This window comes from Quercus robur, chromosome 10, assembly GCF_932294415.1.
Source record: "Quercus robur chromosome 10, dhQueRobu3.1, whole genome shotgun sequence".
Taxonomy (NCBI): Eukaryota; Viridiplantae; Streptophyta; class Magnoliopsida; order Fagales; family Fagaceae; genus Quercus; species Quercus robur.
This window is the reverse complement of record NC_065543.1, coordinates 2,593,042-2,613,836: the sequence shown is the minus strand read 5'-3', so window position 1 is coordinate 2,613,836 and position 20,795 is coordinate 2,593,042. Positions and strand designations below refer to the sequence as shown.

The 20,795-nt window shown below is 37.8% G+C and overlaps 1 protein-coding gene across 1 annotated transcript; it reads right to left on the bottom strand.

Annotated features, from left to right (window-relative positions):
• Nucleotides 1–2,928, bottom strand: LOC126704467 (2-alkenal reductase (NADP(+)-dependent)-like). The gene is made up of 5 exons (XM_050403507.1): nucleotides 2,612–2,928; nucleotides 1,690–1,870; nucleotides 1,321–1,487; nucleotides 1,049–1,131; nucleotides 1–709 (listed from the first exon to the last, which is right to left on the bottom strand). The coding sequence occupies exons 1-5, from the start codon at nucleotides 2,843–2,845 to the stop codon at nucleotides 331–333; spliced, it is 1,044 nt and encodes a 347-aa protein (XP_050259464.1). The 5' UTR covers nucleotides 2,846–2,928; the 3' UTR covers nucleotides 1–330.
• Nucleotides 2,929–20,795: the final 17,867 nt, after the last annotated feature.

Genomic DNA, 20,795 nt, shown 5'->3' with positions numbered 1-20,795 from the left:
TGGAGCAACCTGAATGATGCTAATAATTATTTCCTCAAGGACAACAGTAAGTAAATTGCAGTGTCTTCTCCTCTTCACAACCATAAAACAAAAGTTACAAGGAAATACATACACCAAAGCATTACTGCCACACTACAAATTCTCTTCCCTTTCATCTATTCCAGGGAGTATACACTCATAACAAACGGGAATTACAATTACCTACAATGTTTTTATTCTTTTCAACCCAACAAACCATTGAGTTTGGACCAATTAAACCTCAAAACACTTACTTTGCAACCTATACTAGGAAGACACTGCACATAAGTATATATAAAAGACTAGGCTGAATTATTCTCGAGCAACTACAACTACTTGTTTCCCTTTGTTGCGACCCTTAAAGAGTCCAACCAGGGCAGCTGGACCACTTTCAAGGCCTTCGGCAATGTCTTCCACATACACTATCTTCCCCTCTTTGATATAAGGCAGCACAGTATCTAATAACTTGGGATAGAGGTGATAGTAATCAAGAGCTGAAAATCCTGTAACATGGATGCGCTTGAATATGAGGTGCATCAAATTTTTCACGCCTTCAGTTTGATCAAGATTATACTGTGAGATCATTCCACATACAGCAACACGACCATGGTTTCTCATGTTTAGGAGCACTGCATCAAGCATCTTACCCCCAACATTCTCAAAGTAGATATCAATGCCCTCTGCGAAATACCTGATGATGGACAGAAACCAATAATACTGTATTTTAAAAATCAAGGTATTACTAAGGCTCTAATAGATGGATTTTAATAGTTGGATATGAAAATTTAATTTCTACATTAATAAATTCTTTTTTTTCCTTTTTTCTGGGGTTGGGGGGGGGGGGGGGGGGTGTGGAGGAGGGTGTTCTTTTTTGAAAGTGAGTAAAACAATTCATGCTGTCATACACGATTGAATCTGTGACCTCACAATTTCCTTTTCTTTATCAAATAAATTTCCTAATGTTGGTCACAATATATCATATCTCAGACAAATTTGTATTCATATTATGCAAATAACACTCTGTACTGACCTTTTCAAAGCTGCATCCAAGTCATGCTCTTCATTATAATTGAAAGCATCATCAAAACCAAACTTATTCTTCAGTAGATCAACCTAATTTACAACAGAAGAAACATAAGTTTTACACACTAAAAAAGGTAAGAAAAATTAAAATTAAATTAAATAAAGAGTAGAAGATTTTTTTCATGTGAATGGTAAGTTCATCCCACCAGGTGCAGTCCACAATCAATGAAGTAGCATTCAAATAAAGAAGTAATGGTGAACTAAAAAGTACACATATACCTTTTCTTTGCTTCCAGCACTTCCAACAACATAACAACCAAACAATTTTGCAAATTGTCCAACAAGCTGGCCAACTGCACCAGATGCTGCTGAAACGAAGACATATTCTCCTTTCTTAGGAGAACAAACTTCATGGAAACCAGCATAAGCAGTCACACCAGGCATACCTATTTTGTAAACAAAAGAAAAAAAGTCAAAAGATTCAAGCACATTTATAGGGAAATTTGACATGAAGCCCAATACACAATCACAAGAATCCTTAAACTACTCTTGGAGACACGCATACATCCAAAGGGAATTAGCATAATATAGTTATCTTCTGTTAAATGGAAATCAATTCAAAACTTATAGAATGAGTAAGGAACTTACCAAGAAGGCCCGTATAGTAGGAAAGGGGTACATCGGTATGCTTGATCTTTTTTAGTCTTTCGGTTGCCGTGGTTAGGCTGTACTCTTCCCATCTAGTATTAGCTCCCCAAACTAAATCACCTACCTTGAAGTCTGGGTGCCCAGAATCCAAAACTTTAGCCACCCCATACCCGTTTAACGGCTGCAAGTGTTTACCAACAGAAGTTCACAATTGCAAGGTCAATATTGTTTATACAACATCAATATAAACAAGCAAGCACTATATATATATATTATTTAAAATGTAATGGGATTTAGACTTTTCAGTTTTTGCATCTAATAATTTACTTGCCACAAAAATTAAAAAATTAGATGAGACATGTAACGCAAAATTAGACCATAATTTAGAATTCAATTAGATTTTCTCTTAGTTTTGCCTATTAATATATATATATATATATATAGAATGCTATCTCATTAATCTCTTTTTATCTTACAAAGAATTAGTTAATCTATTAGTAATCTCTAAAATGTCTAACAAGGATATTCCTCTTCAAAAATTTTGCTTTCCTTCTTCTGTCAATGAAGGATACTCTGCATTTCTCTCTCCTTCCTCATCATTTTTTTTTTTTTTTTTTGCCAGTAAAAGATTCTATCATCTTTTTGAATTTCTAAAATCCAATTGTCAAATTGAACAATTGTCTTAAGTTTTCAAAAATAAATCACCATGAACAACATAAAACTCTATAGTTGAAACCCAAAATTTCCAATTTCCAACTATAAAAGAATAAGAATTAAAAATATCATCTTGCTATGCTATCATATTATGGACACACTCCAAATTTAATTAAAACAACCCCAATTCAAATAAGTCAAAAACAGTAACAATTATCAGTATTCCATATCCCATAAAATTTTCTGGGGAATCAAACAGAGAACTCACAGAGCCCGGGGTGTAACTGGAGAAATCGCTAGGAACAACTGGTTGCATTAGGATACGCATTATGGGATCGCAGGACAAGTAAAGGTTCTTCAAAAGAACAGCATTGGAACCCTCTGGAACCTTCAATTTTATGGTACTTGTGATCACGTACATGTCTGATTCCTCTGGAAAACCAGTGACATAGTCCTTGAATATCACTTGCTTGTTACTCACTTCCTCCCCAACATTTGCCATTGCCACTAGTACAATCTTTGTTGTTTCACTTTCACTGTCTGTGTTTTGTGTTTTGCCTGAAACGGTTCTATATATATATATTTTTTTTTGAGATAAGAGATAGAGAACGGATTCTATTTATACTTATAGGTGTTGTGTGACTGCTTTTACATGACAATATTTTAATGTGTGTTCTGACTTCTGAGTACCATGATACGTCACTGATGATTTTTTTTTAATGGGTGTAATGTCAAATGTGTACCATGGTACGTCACTCATGATGATTGTTAGCTGTGACTCTGAGAATCAGCAGTGACGATTCCCGTTGGTTGAATTCTTTTTCATTTTCTCTTTATCATGGTCACTTCGAAACTACTAAGTTATTCTTGTCCTCCATTGTAGGAAACATTTCAGAACTAGGGGATTTATTTATAAATCTTATTTTGTCATTTTTAAACAAAACAAAGTTAGAAAAAAATTGTGAATAAGTATTTTATCTATCTATATATATTATTATATATCTAAAAACCGATACGTAGAATTTAATGTTAATATACTACTCTTAAGCCACTTCATCAGCCATACTTTAAAAAAAAAAAAAATTCTTTTATGATTTTTCTATTCTATTTTATATAAAATAATTAAATTTAATTCATGGACAAACCTATTATTGCACTCCATTACTATTCAATATATTACTATTCATTTGTTTTAAATGCAAATATTTGACTGTTCAGCTATCCAAATTGATTTCAACTTTTCATTTTCTTCTTTTTAATTTCAAGTAATTGTTAAAATTGAATAATTCATTATTATTATTATTTTTTGTAGATATATGCACATGTTTGACTATTTATTACAAAATATTATTGATGTTTCTTGGAAAATCAGTAGGTTGGATGACATGGATTCCAATGATTCCAATGATGTGTCGGACCTGAAAAAGAATTGATAAAAGTTAGAGGAGACCGAGGTAACCGGCCACAAATCCTCCGATGATAAAGTTAGTTTCTTTCTTCAGGAAATCTGAAATTTCAAGATTCTAGGAGTAATGTCTAGAATGAACTTACCCTTCTTCATGGGAATAAAAGTGTTTATATAGGTCAATGTAAGCGGTTATTCATCTCATAACTCCCCCTATTATTAAGGAGTTCGTAGGATTTGGAGTTAACTCCTGTAACTGCCGTGGGAGTTATGTTTCTTGACTTTATTTTCCATAATGAATCGTTGGAAACGATTTGTGACAAAGAGGCCTAATTTCCTTTGTTCAAGTGTAGAGCTCGTCTGTCCAAATGCTTCTAAGGATGGATGAGCTTTTTAAGGAAGTTCGTCCGTCCAAATTCTTCTAAGGACGGACGAGCCTTTTAAGGAAGCTTTGGACGAACGATACACTTGGTTTGCCCTTGTTGGTCTTTCCTTGGATGGCCCTTTGTTGGTCTTTCCTTGGACGGCCCTAATAGATGATTATGGAGTTAATTTTCTGACACCATCAGTTGCCCCCTAATCCATAGGCCGTCTAAGGAAATGTATGTTCTTAGATCACTTTTTGATCAAACACATTTATGTTAGTGACTGGACGTGCCACGCGTTATAATTCTGATGGCTATTGGTTGCGTCGATTTATTTTTTTAGGAGTATGCCATGTATTATCTTCTGATTGGTTTGTGTCGTTTCAAGTGCCCTATTGGGCTGTCTATAAATAGTGGAATTCCTCCCCTACCCTTTCACATTTTTTGAAATTTCATTCTTGACATTTCTTGTCTAGAGCCTCGTCTAAAAGCCCCTCTGCGTCTTGAGTCCTCTTCCGTCTAGAGCCAAGTATTCTCCTTTTTCCTGTCTTTAGGTTTTAAGTTTCAAAAAAATGTCTGAGACGATTCTATCTTCGTCTAGTAATATTATAGAGAAAGCTATAGACGAGTATCACAACACCACCAGTTATAGTGGTTCTAGTGATAGTAGTTATAGCAGTGAGGGGAGTTCTACAGATGAGGGGTACACTTCTAGTGTGCCTGGGTTCCCTATAGAAGTTATCCAGGAACAACTTAAAAAGGCTTCTGGTTCTCAAGCCGGTTCCCCATCTAGTGTCCCTCCATTTGATTCTATAGACGAGGTGGAGACTGTTTATAGTTGTGCAGTAGGTGTTCATTCTAAGACGAGTGAACAAAGGCTTAACAATCTTAAAATTTGGTACCAAATCCCGGACGAGTTTAACCCTAGGTTGCTCATCCGTGGAGAATGGTGCTGCAATCCTCGTTTTGGAATAGGCATCTATGAGGCTTATTTCTTAGGTGGTCTTAGGTTGCCATTAAATGCATTCGCTAGAGAGTTGTTAGTTAGACTAGGTTTAGGTGTGTGTCAGTTTAATCCCAATGCGTGGAAATTAGTTGTCTCTATGCAAATTTTGTGGAGGGAAGTGTTTGGTGGGGATCATCCTCTTATTGTGGACGAGTTCCTTTATTGTTATAAACTCTCTGAAATAAATCAATCCAATGGTTTTTACCAATTCACAACTAGGGGTAATGATTATAGGTTAATCAAATCCCTAGCCTCATCTGACAGAAATTGGAAGACGGAGTTTATCTTCGTCTCTGGTTTTTGGGCAGGGAACCCTGTGGACGTTGGCAGGGATCCTTTTGCTTTTTACACTGGAGACTTAGGGAACCTTTGTCCTGAAGGTACGTCCCTCCCCTTTTTACTTCTCTTTTTATTTTATTTCTTGTTTGCATTTCTAAACTTCGTTTACTTATTGTTTTACAGTTGTTAGACATCCGTCTTTAAGAAAGTTCCACCGTGACCGCATCCACAGGGCTCGTCTACACGTTGACAGGAGTTTTCACTCTCTAGTCACCCTTCGACGTCTTGCCAAGTGGGGGCTTGGTCCTGAGCCGTCAGACGAGGCTATTGCTCACAAGGTCACTGTATGCAAAAGTAAGTTTCTACTTATTGGCTATTTGAATATTCTATGTTGTATATTTCTGACCTATTTACTATTTTACTTATTGTGACAACTATTATTTGTTTTAGGAATGTCAACAATGAAGGAAAATAAAGGGAAAGAAGTTATGGGTGAAGGGAGTCGTCTTGAGGTTCAGTCTCAAATTCGTCCGTCGACTGGGGACAAAAGGAAAACCTTACCAAATAACTTTGATTTGGGAAGCCTTCCTAGTCGTCGAGGCAAAAAGTCCAAACATGGGTCATCCCAAGTAGTGAAGTCCAGCCTCCCTTCGTCCTAGCCATCCGTCCAGATTTTCAATGTGGACTGTCCACACCAATTGAGACCAATACGTCTAAAACTCCTCCATCCAAGACAACTGTGCCTGCCTCATCCCAGCCTTATGAGAAGACCCCTACAAATATCATTGAAAATGAAGATTTAGCTTGGGAGCGTTTTCAAATGGCTATTTTGGACGAGGACATAAACACTTGCAATAACATGTCCTTAAAGGAGTTTGAACATTCTGGCGTTCATGACCTCTTTAAGGTATGTTTGTATCTCTACTTTGTCTTCGCGTTTAAACAATTTTTCCTCGTCTAACCATCCTTTCTTTTTTACCATTTTATAGGCCATGTTAAAATTTATTGCGGCGTCCAGGCAGGCCACAGGACTGGATAAGACGAGGATCTTGTTAGAGACGAGGATTCAAGAGGTGAAGGTTGACTGTAAAAAATGGGCTAATGTAGCTGCTAAAGCTAAGGAGGAAGCAACTAAGCATCAAAATTTGATCGAGGAGCTGAAAGCTAATGTAGTGGAGAAAGATACTCGTCTTGATCATTTTCAAAAAAAGAATGACGAGTTGAGTACTCTTCTCTCCCAGGCCAAAGAAGATGCTATGGCTGAATTCAAGGCGTCCAAAGAATTTACGGACTTGATGGATCGTAATTATGCAGCAGGCTTTGAGGATTTTCGAGTGGACGCTATAGACAACTTCCCTAAGGTTGACTTTAGCTTTATCAAACTCAACCTGGCTGTAGCTACCAGCTCTCTTGTTCAAACTGGCTCCGAGGACATCAATATTGAGGACGATGCTTCTACTCAGCTACCCCAAGTCGATCCGAACACTAATGCCCCTTCTGTTTGAGGACGAGATTTCAATCTTTTAGTGATCCTTGTATTTTTCTTTTTCTTTTTTGGTTTTCATTAGGTCCTTAGTTTTGGGACCTTTTCATGTAACCCAAATGCATTAGCCTCATCCATGGTTTTAGGATGGGGTGTTAAACAATCATTTTAGTTTGCTTGAATTAAGAGCTTTTGGACGTAGGTTGTCTACCCTTTAGTTAATGAATGAAAGTTTATTTTCTATTATTGTGTGGACGAATGCTGTTATCTATATTAATTCCAGCTTTGGCTCATCCATAGTGAAATTTTTTTTTGTCACATGTAACTCGTCTTTGTGGATGGTAGTATTTTTCCCTTAGCTTCATTCGTCCTAAGACTTGCAAGCTGGTCTTACATTCTATCCAGTTTCTTTTGCCTAACTTTTCACTCGTCCAAAGATTGGATTGTTTCAATTGGCTTTTTTTTTATTCTCGTCCTTAATTTGGACGAAAATGCTTTATAAGGCTTTCCCTCGTTCATGACTTGGACGAGTATGCCTAACTTTTCCTTGTTTTACTCAGGAAAAATTATAGACGTTACATCTTTGCGTCTAGAGAATTTATTCGTTTTGAACTTTTAGCCCCCCTTGTGGGTTAGCTTGAACGAAAATAGTATGCAGATTTGGAATTCACACAACATTTTGTACATAACATAAATATTATTTACAGATAAGGCACATACTTACAAGCTAATGCCTTTTAGGGAATTTAATAAGTACAAACTCCATAACTTCGTCCATAACCACAACATAAATAACCATAACATAAATAATAAAGTAGCAGCATTAAACATAAGCAACATCAAACATAAGTAGAATGTAAGTAGACAAACAAGCTCCAAGCTCGTCCATTGTAATACTTGTCCAGGCTATCACTTTTACTGATAGTATTTCCTCAGGTGCTCAACATTCCAAGGATGCTCCAATTTTCTCTCGTTCAGGGCTTCTAAGTATTAGGATCCTTGCCTTTTACAGTTGATAACTCTATAGGGTCCTTTCCAATTAGGCCCCAATTTCCCATGAGCTGGGTTCTTGGTTGCCAAAGAGACCTTTTTCAGGATGAGATTTCCTATGTTGAATCGCCTTGGCTTCATCATTGCATCATACTGCCTAGCCATTAGGTTTTTGTACCTGGCCGTCCTATGTTCTGCGTCCGTCCTCACCTCGTGTATTAGATCGAGGTTTCGACGAAGTTGCTCCTCGTTATCCTTACCCTGATACATCGTCACCCTATGATTGGCCATGTGCACTTCTGCGGGTATGACTACTTCGCTTCCATAGGCTAACTTGAAAGGAGTTTCTCTTGTAGGGGTTCTCACCGTCGTTCTGTACGCCCATAGAACACCTGGTAACTCGTCTGGCCATACTCCCATTTCCCCTTCAAGCCGAGTCTTGATGATTTTCAACAAGGATTGGTTTGCAACTTTGGCTTGACCATTTGCTTGGGGATGGACGGGTGAGGAATAATGATTTTGAATTCCAAAATGTTTACAAAAGTCCCTGAAAAGTACATTATCAAAGTGTTGTCTGTTGTCAGACACTAATACTCTGGGTACCCCAAACCTGCACACAATGTTCTTCCAAATGAAGTTCTTGACATTTTGTTGTGTGATACTTGCCAAGGGTTTTGCTTCTACCCACTTGGTGAAATAATCGATACCTACTATCAGAAATTTCATTTGTCTCATCCCAAGTGGAAAAGGACCTAAGATGTCTAGTTCCCATTGTGCAAAAAGCCATGGGGCCATCATCGGGGTGAGATATTCTAATGGTTGTCTGAGGACATTACTAAATCGTTGGCATTGATCGCAGACCTTGACATATGCCTTGACATCAGCTTGAATGTTTGGCCAATAGTAGTTGGTGCGGATGACTTTGTGGACAAGTGATCTGGCTTCGGAGTGGTTGCCACATGCTCCTTCATGAACTTCTCTCAATACATAGTTGGCCTCGTCCGGAGCTAAACATCTCAAATACGGTTGTGAAAAACCTCTTTTGTATAGCACCTCGTTCATGAGGACGTATCTAGCTGATCTAACTCTGAGCTTCCTGGCCTCGTCTTTTTCTTCTGGAAGCTTTCCGTTCTTCAAGTATGATACTATTGGAGTCATCCAATTTTCTTCACCCTCTATTTGATGCACTTCTGGAAAGTCTATACTGGGCAGGTATTGAATTTCATCAATCTTGTCCATTACTTCGCTCGCTGAGGCTTCTTTCGCTAATGTATCTGCTTCAATATTTTCTTCTCTTGGAAGCTAAATGAAATCGGCTTCCTTAAACTTCTTGACAAGGCGTATTACCTTATTTAGGTACTTCTTCATTCGTTCTTCTTTGGCTTCACATGTCCCATTCACTTGGCCTATGACTAGTTGTGAGTCTCCCAGGACGAGTATCGATTCTGCTTCCACAGACTTAGCCAACTCCAACCCTTTAAGAATTGCTTCATATTTAGCTTCATTGTTGGTTGTTTGATACTGCAGACGAACCTTGTGCTTCAGTTTATCTCCCTCAGGGGATAGTAAAACAACTCCAATTCCTCCTGCATGCTGCGTTGATGACCTATCTACATGGACGATCCATTTCTTTTTATCTTCCACCTCGCTTAAGTCTTCACAACTTGGAGTGAACTCTGCAATGAAATCTGCCAGAGTTTGAGCTTTTATTGGATGCCTTGGTTGATATCTGATGTCAAATTCACTAAGTTCGATTGCCCACTGGATTAGTCGTCCTACGGCTTCCAACTTGCTCATTGCCTTCTTGAGCAGATGATTTATCATGACATTGATAACATGAGCTTGGAAGTAGTGCCTCAGTTTCCTAGAAGCTGTTATTAATGCAAAAGCCAGCTTCTCCATTTGCGGATATCGTCCTTCCGCTCCTCTTAGCGCTCTGCTTGTGTAGAATACAGGTTTTTGTACCTTTCCTTCTTCCTTCACCAATGCTGAACTTATGACATGTGGAGTCACTGCTAAGTACAAGTATAACTCCCTTGCTAGCACGGAGGGACTTAGCAAAGGAGCAGTAGTGAGGTACATCTTCAGATCTTGGAAGGCTTTTTGACAGTCGTTCGTCCATTCAAACGCCTTTTTAAGTACCTTAAAAAATGGAAAACATTTATCAGTGGCTTTAGAGACAAACCTGTCAAGGGCAACAACTCATCCGGTGAGAGATTGGAATTCTTTGATATTTCACGGGGGCTCCATATTTATGATTGCTTGGATCTTGTCTGGATTTGCTTTGATTCCCCTATGCGAAACCATGAATCCAAGGAACTTTCTTGACGACACTCCAAAAGCACACTTGTTGGGGTTCAATTTCATGTTGTATCGCCTAAGTGCATCAAAAGTCTCCTGCAGGTGGTCCAAGTGCCCTTCTTCGTCGAGTCTTTTCACCAACATGTCATCTACATAAACTTCTACATTTCATCCAATCTGAGGACAAAACATGTGGTTGACCAACCATTGGTACGTTGCCCCTACGTTCTTCAAACCAAAGGGCATCACTTTATAATAGAATAATCCCTGACTGGTGACAAATGATGTCTTCTCTTGATCTGCTTCGTCCATTCCTCCAAACTAGTTTATGTTATGATCTTCTTGCCTTGGCATCCAACAGATCTGAGCATTAGCGGCTTCGTCTTCGAACAACCTTCTTGAGTCGGCACTAAGTCCAGAGTGAGTCATCGTGCACTGCTCTTCCTCTAGCCTCCAATGGATTACCCTTGTTGCCCTCGTTCCACAACCATAGGTGTATAGCTTTGTTTGCGCATCCATCGTCTCCACCTCGCAGCTATTGGCGCAGGAGCATAGAGATAGCCACATATGGATTCAAGCAACCAATTATCATTTCTTGGAGGCGATACTGTAGTGAGGTCTCTGTTTCATCTCTGAATTACGCTCTTCTTCTTTCAACGCCTTGTAGATTGAAGTACTAGCAGCTTCAACTTAGACCTTGTTGCAGTCGCCCTCTATTGTGAGTCGATGTCTTTTGCACCGTGGTCCAGAACGAGTTATGGGATTCTAATCTTCGACTTAGCATTCAAGGGATTCAAGCATCGACGGTCCTCTCACTATCTCTGAGAGCTTCATTGGTGTAGCCATCTCACTGCCTTCATCTTGTGGCCATCGACTTGTAAGCTAGCCGTCCCATTGCTTTCATCTTGTGACTATCGGTGTAGGTTCCTTCGTGTGTTTCACTCTTCATCTCGCAGTTGTTGACTGTTGTTGCCGGAGCATAGAGGTAGCATAGTTCGGATACAAACTCTAATTGCAAGCTCTTGGAGGCACTACCATAGTGAGATCTCCGCCTCGTCTCCGAACCTCCTTCACGCATCAACGCTAAGAAGCAAGCTGAATTGTTCAGTTATTCTTCTATAATGTCGGGTTCAAGAACCAGTCGCTTTTGCCCGCATTAACATCAGACTACCTTGGTTCCCCGACTATCTGTGTGAGCTTTGTTTGCCTATCCTTATTCCTTACCCATGCCAAAGAGTAAAGGTCGTCTAAAGCTCTTTACTATTCCACATTGTGAGTTTGTAATGCACTGCATTTGATTTTGGGCGCTCCAACCTTTTCCCTGTGAGTCGCATGTTTTCATGTTGATTCTTTGCATATGTAGTGTTAAAGGAGGAGTTGTGTTGTCCTTGAAGCTCCAAAAGCAATCGACTTTTGTTGATTCAAATTCACCCAAGGTGGACACCATGTAAGAAGAAGCATTGGCTTGTTAATTGTCTCTTTTTGCTTCTACATGACTATAGCGCTCTAGCCTTCATCTTCATGTGACAACTAAGGTGCACATTAAATACATGCCTAAAGCTTCCATGCCCCACGCGAACACATGGCTTCCTTGTAGCCTTGAATTTCAACGCCAAGCCTAGTAACTAATAAGCCGTGAACATGGTTTTCAAATTTGGATAGTGTGCATGCAAACCTCCACGTGTCTTTCTTGTGGTTGCTACTTACAATGCTCCTCTTAGCGCTCTGCTTGTGTAGTATACAGGTTTTTGTACCTTTCCTTCTTTCCTCACCAATGCTGAACTTACGGCTTGTGAAGTCACCGCTAAGTACAAGTATAACTCCTCTCCTAGCACGGAAGGACTTAGCAAAGGAGCGGTAGTGAGGTACATCTTTAGATCTTGGAAGGCTTTTTGACAGTCATTCCATTCAAACGCCTTTTTAAGTACCTTAAAAAATGGCAAACATTTATCAGTGGCTTTAGAGACAAACCTGTTGAGGGCAACAACTCGTCCGGTGAGAGATTGGACTTTTTTGATATTTCGCGGGGGCTCCATATTTATGATTCCTTGGATCTTGTCTGGATTTGCTTCGATTCCCCTATGCGAAACCATGAATCCAAGGAACTTTCTTGACGACACTCCAAAAGCACACTTGCTGGGGTTTAATTTCATGTTGTATCGCCTAAGTGCATCAAAAGTCTCCTGCAGGTTGTCCAGGTGCCCTTCTTCGTTGAGGCTTTTCACCAACATGTCATCTACATAAACTTTTACATTTCGTCTAATCTAAGGACAAAACATGTGGTTGACCAACCGTTGGTATGTTGCCCCTATGTTCTTTAAACCGAAAGGCATCACTTTATAACAGAATAATCCCTGGCTGGTGACAAATGATGTCTTCTCTTGATCTGCTTCATCCATCCTTATCTGATTGTAGCCCGAAAAAGCATCCATGAAACTAAGCAACTTGTGACCCGCAGTAGAATCCACTAACTGGTCAATGCGTGGTAACGGGTAACTATCCTTGGGGCAAGTCTTGTTTAGATCCGTGAAATCTACACACATTCTTCACTTGCCATTTGCCTTCTTGACCATGACCACATTAGCTAACCAATCCGGGTAATATACTTCTCGGATGAACTTTGCTACACTCAGCTTCTGCACCTCTTCTCTAATGGCAGGGGCAAACACTTTCTTCTTCTGTCGTATATGCTTAGAAGAAGGATATACATTTAGACAATTGGTGATGACCTTATGGTCTATACCCGGCATGTCCTCATGACACCAAGCAAATACATCAATGCTTTTCTTTAGAAAGCGGATAAGGTCCTTCTTAATCTTTTCTTCTAAATCTGCCCTTACTCTTGTGCACCTTTCAGGTCTATCCTCATCTAATGAAATGTCTTCCAATGCTTCGGTGGGCTCCGCCACAAGTTTTCTTTCTTCAATGTTCATTGTTTGAACCTGTTCGTCCATGGTTAGCATGGCCAGGTAGCACTCTCTAGCTGCTAGTTGGTCTCCTTGCACTTGTCCTACTCCATGTTCTATTGGGAACTTAACCGACAAGTGGTAAGTGGACGTGACCGCCTTCCAACTATTTAGAGTTTGTCTTCCAATTATGGCATTGTAGGACGATGAACAGTCAACCACTAGGAAATTCACGTCCTTAGTTACTTGCTGCGGATATGCCCCCACCACTATAGGCAACGTGATGGTACCCACAGACTGCATTTTCATTCCTCCAAACTTTATCAATGGCGAGTACATTGGACGAAGTTGATCTCGTCCAAGCCTCATCTGTTGGAAGGCAAGGTAGTACAATATGTCTGTTGAACTTCCGTTATCCACCAACACTCTCCTGGTTGTATAATCTGCAATGAGTAAAGTGATGACAATGGCATCGTCATGTGCATGATGGATCCTTTCAGCTTCTCCGTCGGTGAATGAGATAGTTGACTCGTCGATCCCTTTCGTCTTTGGTGATCGTCCAGAGAGTTGGACATTTTGCACCACTTTGAGATACATCTTCTTTGATTTGGAAGATTGTCCTACTAAAGTCCCTCATAATATAACCCTTATCTCTCCAAGTGGGGGCCGTGATGATTCTTCCATTTTTCCCTTCAATTTCTCATCTTTATGATCTCTTCCAACGAAATGCCTCAACTTTCCTTGCCTAATAAGATTCTCAATCTGCTGCTTCAAGTCATAACACTCGACCATGTCATGGCCATGATCCCTATGGAAGCGATAGTATTTATTCTTATTGCGCTTGTAAGGATCGCCTTTCATCTTCTCTGGCCACTTCAAGGAAGGATCATATCCTTGATCTGCATGAGCACTTGGTTGAGTGGGGCATTTAAGGGTGTATAATTTTGATTCCTTGCTGGGGGGCCTGTCTTCCTATTATCTCGGTCCTTTTTATCGTTCGTCTGTCCCTTCTTTGGATGGGGACCTTGTTCAAAGTGGCAATTCACTTCCATTTTCTCAGTTCTCTTCCTCTTCTTGGCTATGATTGCATCTTCTGCATTCATAAAGTTCTGAGCAAAATGGACGAGTTTAACCATAGTCTGAGGCTCTTACTTGTAAAGCTTGTGGATGAACAAATCTGAATTAAGTCCGTTATGGAAAGCTGCCAATAGCAACTTATCGTCCATCTCGTCCACCGACAAGGCTTCCCTATTAAAACGGGTGATGAAGGACCGCAAGCTTTCATTTTCTCCCTGTTCTATAGTCAACAGGCTGGACGAAGAACGTTTTGTGTCTCTGTCCTCTGATGAAGTTATTGACAAACAACTTACTTAATTCTTCAAAAGAACTTACTGAATTCAAGGGTATTTTGCCGAACCACACTCGTGCTGGGCCTTTGAGGGTGGTAGGGAAAGTTCTACACATTATTTCATTGGGAACCCCTTGAAGATGCATAGTGGTCTTAAAGGTGGCAATGTGATCAAAAGGGTCTCATGTGCCATCATACGAATCCAGAGAAGACAATTTGAACTTTGGTGGTAGAGGGTGACCGTTGATGGAAGCCGTAAAAGGAGAATCAGTTATGTGGACCAAATCTTCTACAGGATTCGCCCTTCTCATGCTCTCTTTCATTTCTTCCATGGCTTTCTTCATTTGGTCCATCTCTTGTTTCAAGTGTGGCACCATTCGTGAAGTGGTACCTCTTAACTGACTTCCAATTTCAGCGTTTTCTCTATCATCTTGACTTTGTGTTTGTCCTCCTCCTTCGCGCTCTTCATGTATCTGTCTTCTCAGATTAATCTCCCTTCTTAATTCTTGGTTTTGGCAAGTTAACTCCGCCATTGCAGCCGCCATAGATTGCACATGTTAGACAGATGATGTCTGCATGACTGGTGCAAACTGGCGATCGCAATGAGGGTTGCTTGAAGCGTCTCTGCTTCCCTGATGGCTTGGGCTAGTAGCCCTTGATCTGGTTCGAACCATTCAACCCTTTGTCACGGAAAGAAAAAAAATTGCAAAATATATATATATATTTTTTTTGTAGATATATGCACATGTTTGACTATTTATTACAAAATATTACTGTTGTTTCTTGGAAAATCAGTAGGTTGGATGATATGGACTCCAATGATTCCAATGATGTGTCGGACCTGAAAAGGAATTGATAAAAGTTAGAGGAGACCGGGGTAACTGGCCACAAATCCTCCGATGATAAAGTTAGTTTCTTTCTTCAGGAAATCTGAAATTTCAAGATTGTAGGAGTATTGTCTAAAATGAACTTACCCTTCTTCATGGGAATAAAAGTGTTTATATAGGTCGATGTAAGCGGTTATTCATCTCATAACTCCCCCTATTATTAAGGAGCCCGTAGGATTTGGAGTTAACTCCTGTAACTACCGTGGGAGTTATGTTTCTTGACTTTATTTTCCATAATGAAGCGTTGGAAATGATTTGTGACAAAGAGGCCTAATTTCCTTTGTTCAAGTGTAGAGCTCATCTGTCTAAATGCTTCTAAGGATGGACGAGCTTTTTAACGAAGTCCGTCCGTCAAAATGCTTCTAAGGACGAACGATCCTTTTAAGGAAGCTTTGGACGAACGATACACTTGGTTCGCCCTTGTTGGTCTTTCCTTGGACGGCACTAGTGGATGATTATGGAGTTAATTTTTCTGACACCATCAATTACTATTCATTAAATGCAAATGTTTGACTATATTCAGTTACCCAAATTGATTTTAACTTCTCGTTTTCTTCTTTCTAATTTCAAGTTTTCTTCTTTCTAATTTCAAGTAATTTTTTAATTTGAATATTTAAACTTTTCATCTTCCTATTCTTAAAAATAATAATAATAATAATAATAATAAAAATTCTCTTCCTCCATCCTTTCCCCTCCCTCTTTGTCTTTTTATCTCTAGACTACTCTTTACTTTATTGTTAAACTTCCTTCATCATTTTATCTTTCTTATATTTTAACTCTTTTTCTCCCCATCTTATTTTGTATAAATTTGAAATCATTTATTCCAATTAATCCATATTTTTTCCACACAAAAACTATGAGTACTCTCTCTCTAGCATTTGATTTTTGTTCTTTCTTACAACTCTAATTTAGGTTCATTTTTTTTTTAAATTTTTTTAGTGTTGTATTTTTTTAAATTTCCCATCACAAATCTCTCTTTTAGCTTTGGTTGAATTTTGGTTTGGGTTAATATGTTGTTTTAAAAAAAAGGGACCGGCTCACCTCCGGTTAAGAATCCTCCCATTACCTCCGGTTTTTAAATAGATTTGAAACACCTGTCAAATAATAAATCTAATGGTCAAAAATAAAACCACGTCAACCCCACTTTATTTATCACACATTCTCCTCTGTTTTGTCTCAACCTTCCTCTCTCTGCAACAACAACCACGTGGACAGAAGAAAGCTTCAGTTTGCTGGCGGAGACATAGGTCCACAAGGCCATGATGCAAAGTACAAGAACCTTTCTCTCTCTCTTTTGATGGAGAATGGATTTACTAAATTTTAATGATTCAAAAAAGTCAAATCTATAAACAACATGAGCCAAATTTTATTTCAAATTCAACAAAACCCAAACATTAATAAAATTCTAGCAAACCTATGAAAGTGAAGCTAATAAAACAAGATTGGGATCAAAGATCTTTGGGTCAAGTTCCATCTGTTAGCTTCTAGGTTTTTTAAGGAGAGGTAAATGGCAATGGAAAGATCTCCACCAAATCGTGTCTCCTTAAGCTCTTTGCCGTGCAAGGGTCCCCTTTCCGGTGATGGTGCGGCAACACTGATGTTACAAAGGGAGAAAGTTTGAGACAAAAAAAAAAAAAAAATAGTAGATGTGTAATAAATAAGGTGGGGTGACGTGGTTTTGTTTTTGACCATTGGATTTATCATTTGACAGGTGTCTCAAATCTATTTAAAAGCAGGAGGTAATGGGAGGGTTCTTAAGAGGAGGTGAGCCAGTCCCTAAAAAAAAAATAGAAATTTGAGTTTATATCAAAACAAAATATATATGGCTACAAATTTGAATGTCTACAAATGGACTTCCATCGAACATAGATGTAATCACAATGTTTTTAACTTCATATACTTCTGTGGTAATGTGAATTGGAGAAAGAGAAAAGGGTAGGTAAAGGATGTATGGTCTTTTATAATCCCCTATGTCTTGAAAACAGTGGAGGGCCTATTATTCTCCTTTCTACTGAAATTTTGTTTAGAAAATCTTTTGCTATAAGTTCCTTGACTTTTTGTTATTTTATAATGAAATGGAACTGAAAGTTCTCCTCTACCTGACCAAGCAGCTAGAAACAGATATACAAATACTTTTGGAGAAGACTGATATGACTCTTAAAAAGTACAAGATGCATATGGTTATGGAAAATGAGCTTTTAACTCGCAAAGACGAGGTTGTAGTTGTTACAAGTAATGAAAAGATATCAGTTTGCCGTTACAAGACTCAAGTTGGTGATGTTGTGGAGAATCCCCTTATTAGATTTATTGCGGAGAGACATTCAGTTTATTTTGAGAAAACGAATCTATGATATTTAAACCTAAAATTTCATCAAATGTTTGATATAATAGACATTTACCAAATTGCTCTATGGTAGCAAGTCCATATGATAATAATTTGGATTTTCTAGTAGGCTAACTTGCCTTTGGGCAAAAAATATAAAAGAAATAAAAAGCATATTTTGATTTCAATCAAAGTGCTTATAAAAGAACCTCTAAGGGGGGAGATTATAATAAACATTGTAATCACTCTATAGCCTATACTGTGACAAAAAGTGAATAAAGTTGTTTTATTTGTAGAGTATCAAAAAAGTTAAAAAATATTCAGTGTAGTAATTTTGTATTGTTGCATCTTATGTGTTTTTCTCAAATCTATTTGTTATTTTTATTTTGGTCATTTTATGACATATAATTAGCATCTCCGCCATCAAAATTTTATATAATTTGAACTTTCTTGGTAAACTTTTACTTTACTTAGTTAATCATCTTTACTGAAAATGCCAAAAAGAGAATAAAATAAAATATAATTTACTCCAAAGCGTCATTATGCTATTAATGTTTTTATGTATAGATACTTAAGAAAATTTTTCTTTTTGCATTTTATTTTATTTTATATTTCTACTTTATGATATATGATTTATTGACAATGATCTATTGTATAGTTATCTTTATTTACTTTGTCACTTAGTTTCAATTGTGAGGAAGAAAGAGATCGATGTGGATCTATGTATAGAGGAAAAATATACCTATAAGAGCTAAATCACATACATTTGTATAGTAATAAACAAAGTATACATAGTTACACTTGGTCTAATAGTTCTCACACAATCAATTTTTTTTCTTCTAATATTGCATTGTGCTTGCATGCATAGCTTACTATATATAATACCTAATTACAAAATATATTTTGCTACACTACAAAAAAACTTCTAATTTAAAACACAATTTCAAATAACAACTATTGAATATTTAAAAATATACAATCTAATATATTAATTTAATAATTATCTAATAAAAAATAATCATATCAAATTTTCCTGCGCATCGCGTGAGTCTGTAACTAGTTTTTAATTATATTACATCTAATTTTGTACTCCAAATGATATTATGAGGTTAAATTCCACAATTATAAATGATTATTAATTTAGATAACCTTTAAAATTAGGCCAATGTCATTATTGAAAGTGGGAAATTATAGAAAAATGTTGAGGTCCAAAAAATCATGAAACCAAGACCCAAAGAAATAGCACAATGGGCCAACCCCATGACAAGTAATCATAAAAGGGATGAATTCACCACAAAGAAGAAAGGATGGTAAGCCCAAAAGATTTGAAGCCCAAAATCCGCGAAAGGAAAAGCTTAGCCTGCCAAGATCAAGGGATTGAGGGGAGTTCAGCAGGAAAGGCTGGGCTGGGATCCCCAGAGGCTGCCAAAGGCTCGAGATCCCTTGGATGCGCAGCACAGCTGAGGCAAGATTGAGACATCTCAAAGGAAGTACCAAAAGGTAGAAGGAACGAAGGACAGATATGTCCTTCTCAAGCACCCAGTGATACAACAAGGAATCAGAAGGCATAAAGTAACCATTCGTGAACAAAGGGGGTGACACTTCAGGGAACCCAAAATGAAGAACTATAAAAGGGGAAGTGACTGGAAAACCTTCAACCCAGTAGGAAAGGATTCTAACCACTTGGGAAAATGACAAGAAAAGGGGACAACCAAAAAAAGCTAAAAAAGTAAGGAGCCAAAAGCTGAGGTCATCTATCTAAGGGCATCTCGAAATGGAAAGTCAGCAAGGGACGTTTAGGGAGACAACACCAAAAAGAGAAAATTATGAGGAATAAGAAAAGGACCAGCCCTCTAAGTAATTGACATAGCACGAGCTCTAGCTCAAGCTCTGGTACCTGAGGGAGCAAAAGAGAAGACTTAGTGGTTCCCCGGAACCCTACCATGGCACTATAAAAGGGGAAGACAACCAACATTGAAGGGGCAATTCAGCAGTAGTGAATCATAATAGAATCATTGAGAAAATTCTATCAAAACTTAGAGAAAGTAGTAAAAGAAAGAGAAATACAGTATCCCAACACAGCCACTATAGAATATACTCGAATTCAAAGAGATTCAAACTTTGCAAGTCATGGAAGCTTGAATAGCCATTGAAGTCTGTGATTTTTGAGTTTATTTGGACCTTGTAACATGTCTTAGTGAGCACATTGTAATCCAAAATTAAGAAAATAATCAAATATTTCATATTGACTTAAGGATCCTTGACAGTTATTGTGTGCTTTTCCTTATTACATTGTTTTCCTTTTGCTGTTTTTCTTGCTGTTCAATACATATATTCTTGCTTGCTAGTGTATACGTGTTGTAGGATTCCTTGCTCTGTGCACCACTTGGTTTGTAAACAACCCATTTAGTTACGGTGAACCAAGCCCAGTCCACCAAACAATAAGTATTTGGCCCAGGATCCTTGGGCTTGTGTGCTAAGAAAAAAAAGGCACCCTCACAAAAAATAAATGTGACTTTCAACTTATGGACCAGAATGAACCCACTGGACTGAATGGAACCACTGGACCGCATAGACCAAAGGGACCTAGTGGACTGAATGGACCAAATTAGATCAAATTGTTCCAAATGGACTAAAGTGGAAAGAGAATGAAAATCTAACACAAAGGCACATCACAAACTCCATTCAAAAGCCATGAAAAATGAGTTAGCAAATCAAATTTATCTAGTAGTCCAAAAACCATATTATTAATTTACCCGATTTATAAAAAATATTATATTTTTACTTTTTATTTATTTATTTATCATTGATATTATTATTTTAAAACCATAAAATTCATCTATTGTGTGGGAGAGAATAGTTTCCTTTAAATTATTATTATTATTATTTTAAAGTTTTACATTGACATTTGAAAATTTTCTTTTTCAAACAAAGTTGTAAGTTTTAATGGGTAAGCAAAGACAAGGCTGCTCATTACAATTTGGGGTATAAAATGATAATTTTATATATAATTAGAACTTTTACATTTTAATATAGTATTGAAATGCTTCTCATTTCTTGAGATGCAAGATTATTATTATTATTATTATTATTATTATTATTTTGTTTTTATTTTTATTTATTTTTTTTGTATTTAGATTTTGAGGGGCCTTAAGGCAA

Coding starts and splice junctions, on each gene's coding strand:
- LOC126704467 (XM_050403507.1), bottom strand. CDS start 2,845: ATGGCAAATGTTGGGGAGGAAGTGAGTAACAAGCAAGTGATATTCAAG. Junction 1,871..2,611: donor CCAGTTACACCCCGGGCTCT/GTGAGTTCTCTG, acceptor AAACACTTGCAG/CCGTTAAACGGGTATGGGGT. Junction 1,488..1,689: donor CTACTATACGGGCCTTCTTG/GTAAGTTCCTTA, acceptor TTTACAAAATAG/GTATGCCTGGTGTGACTGCT.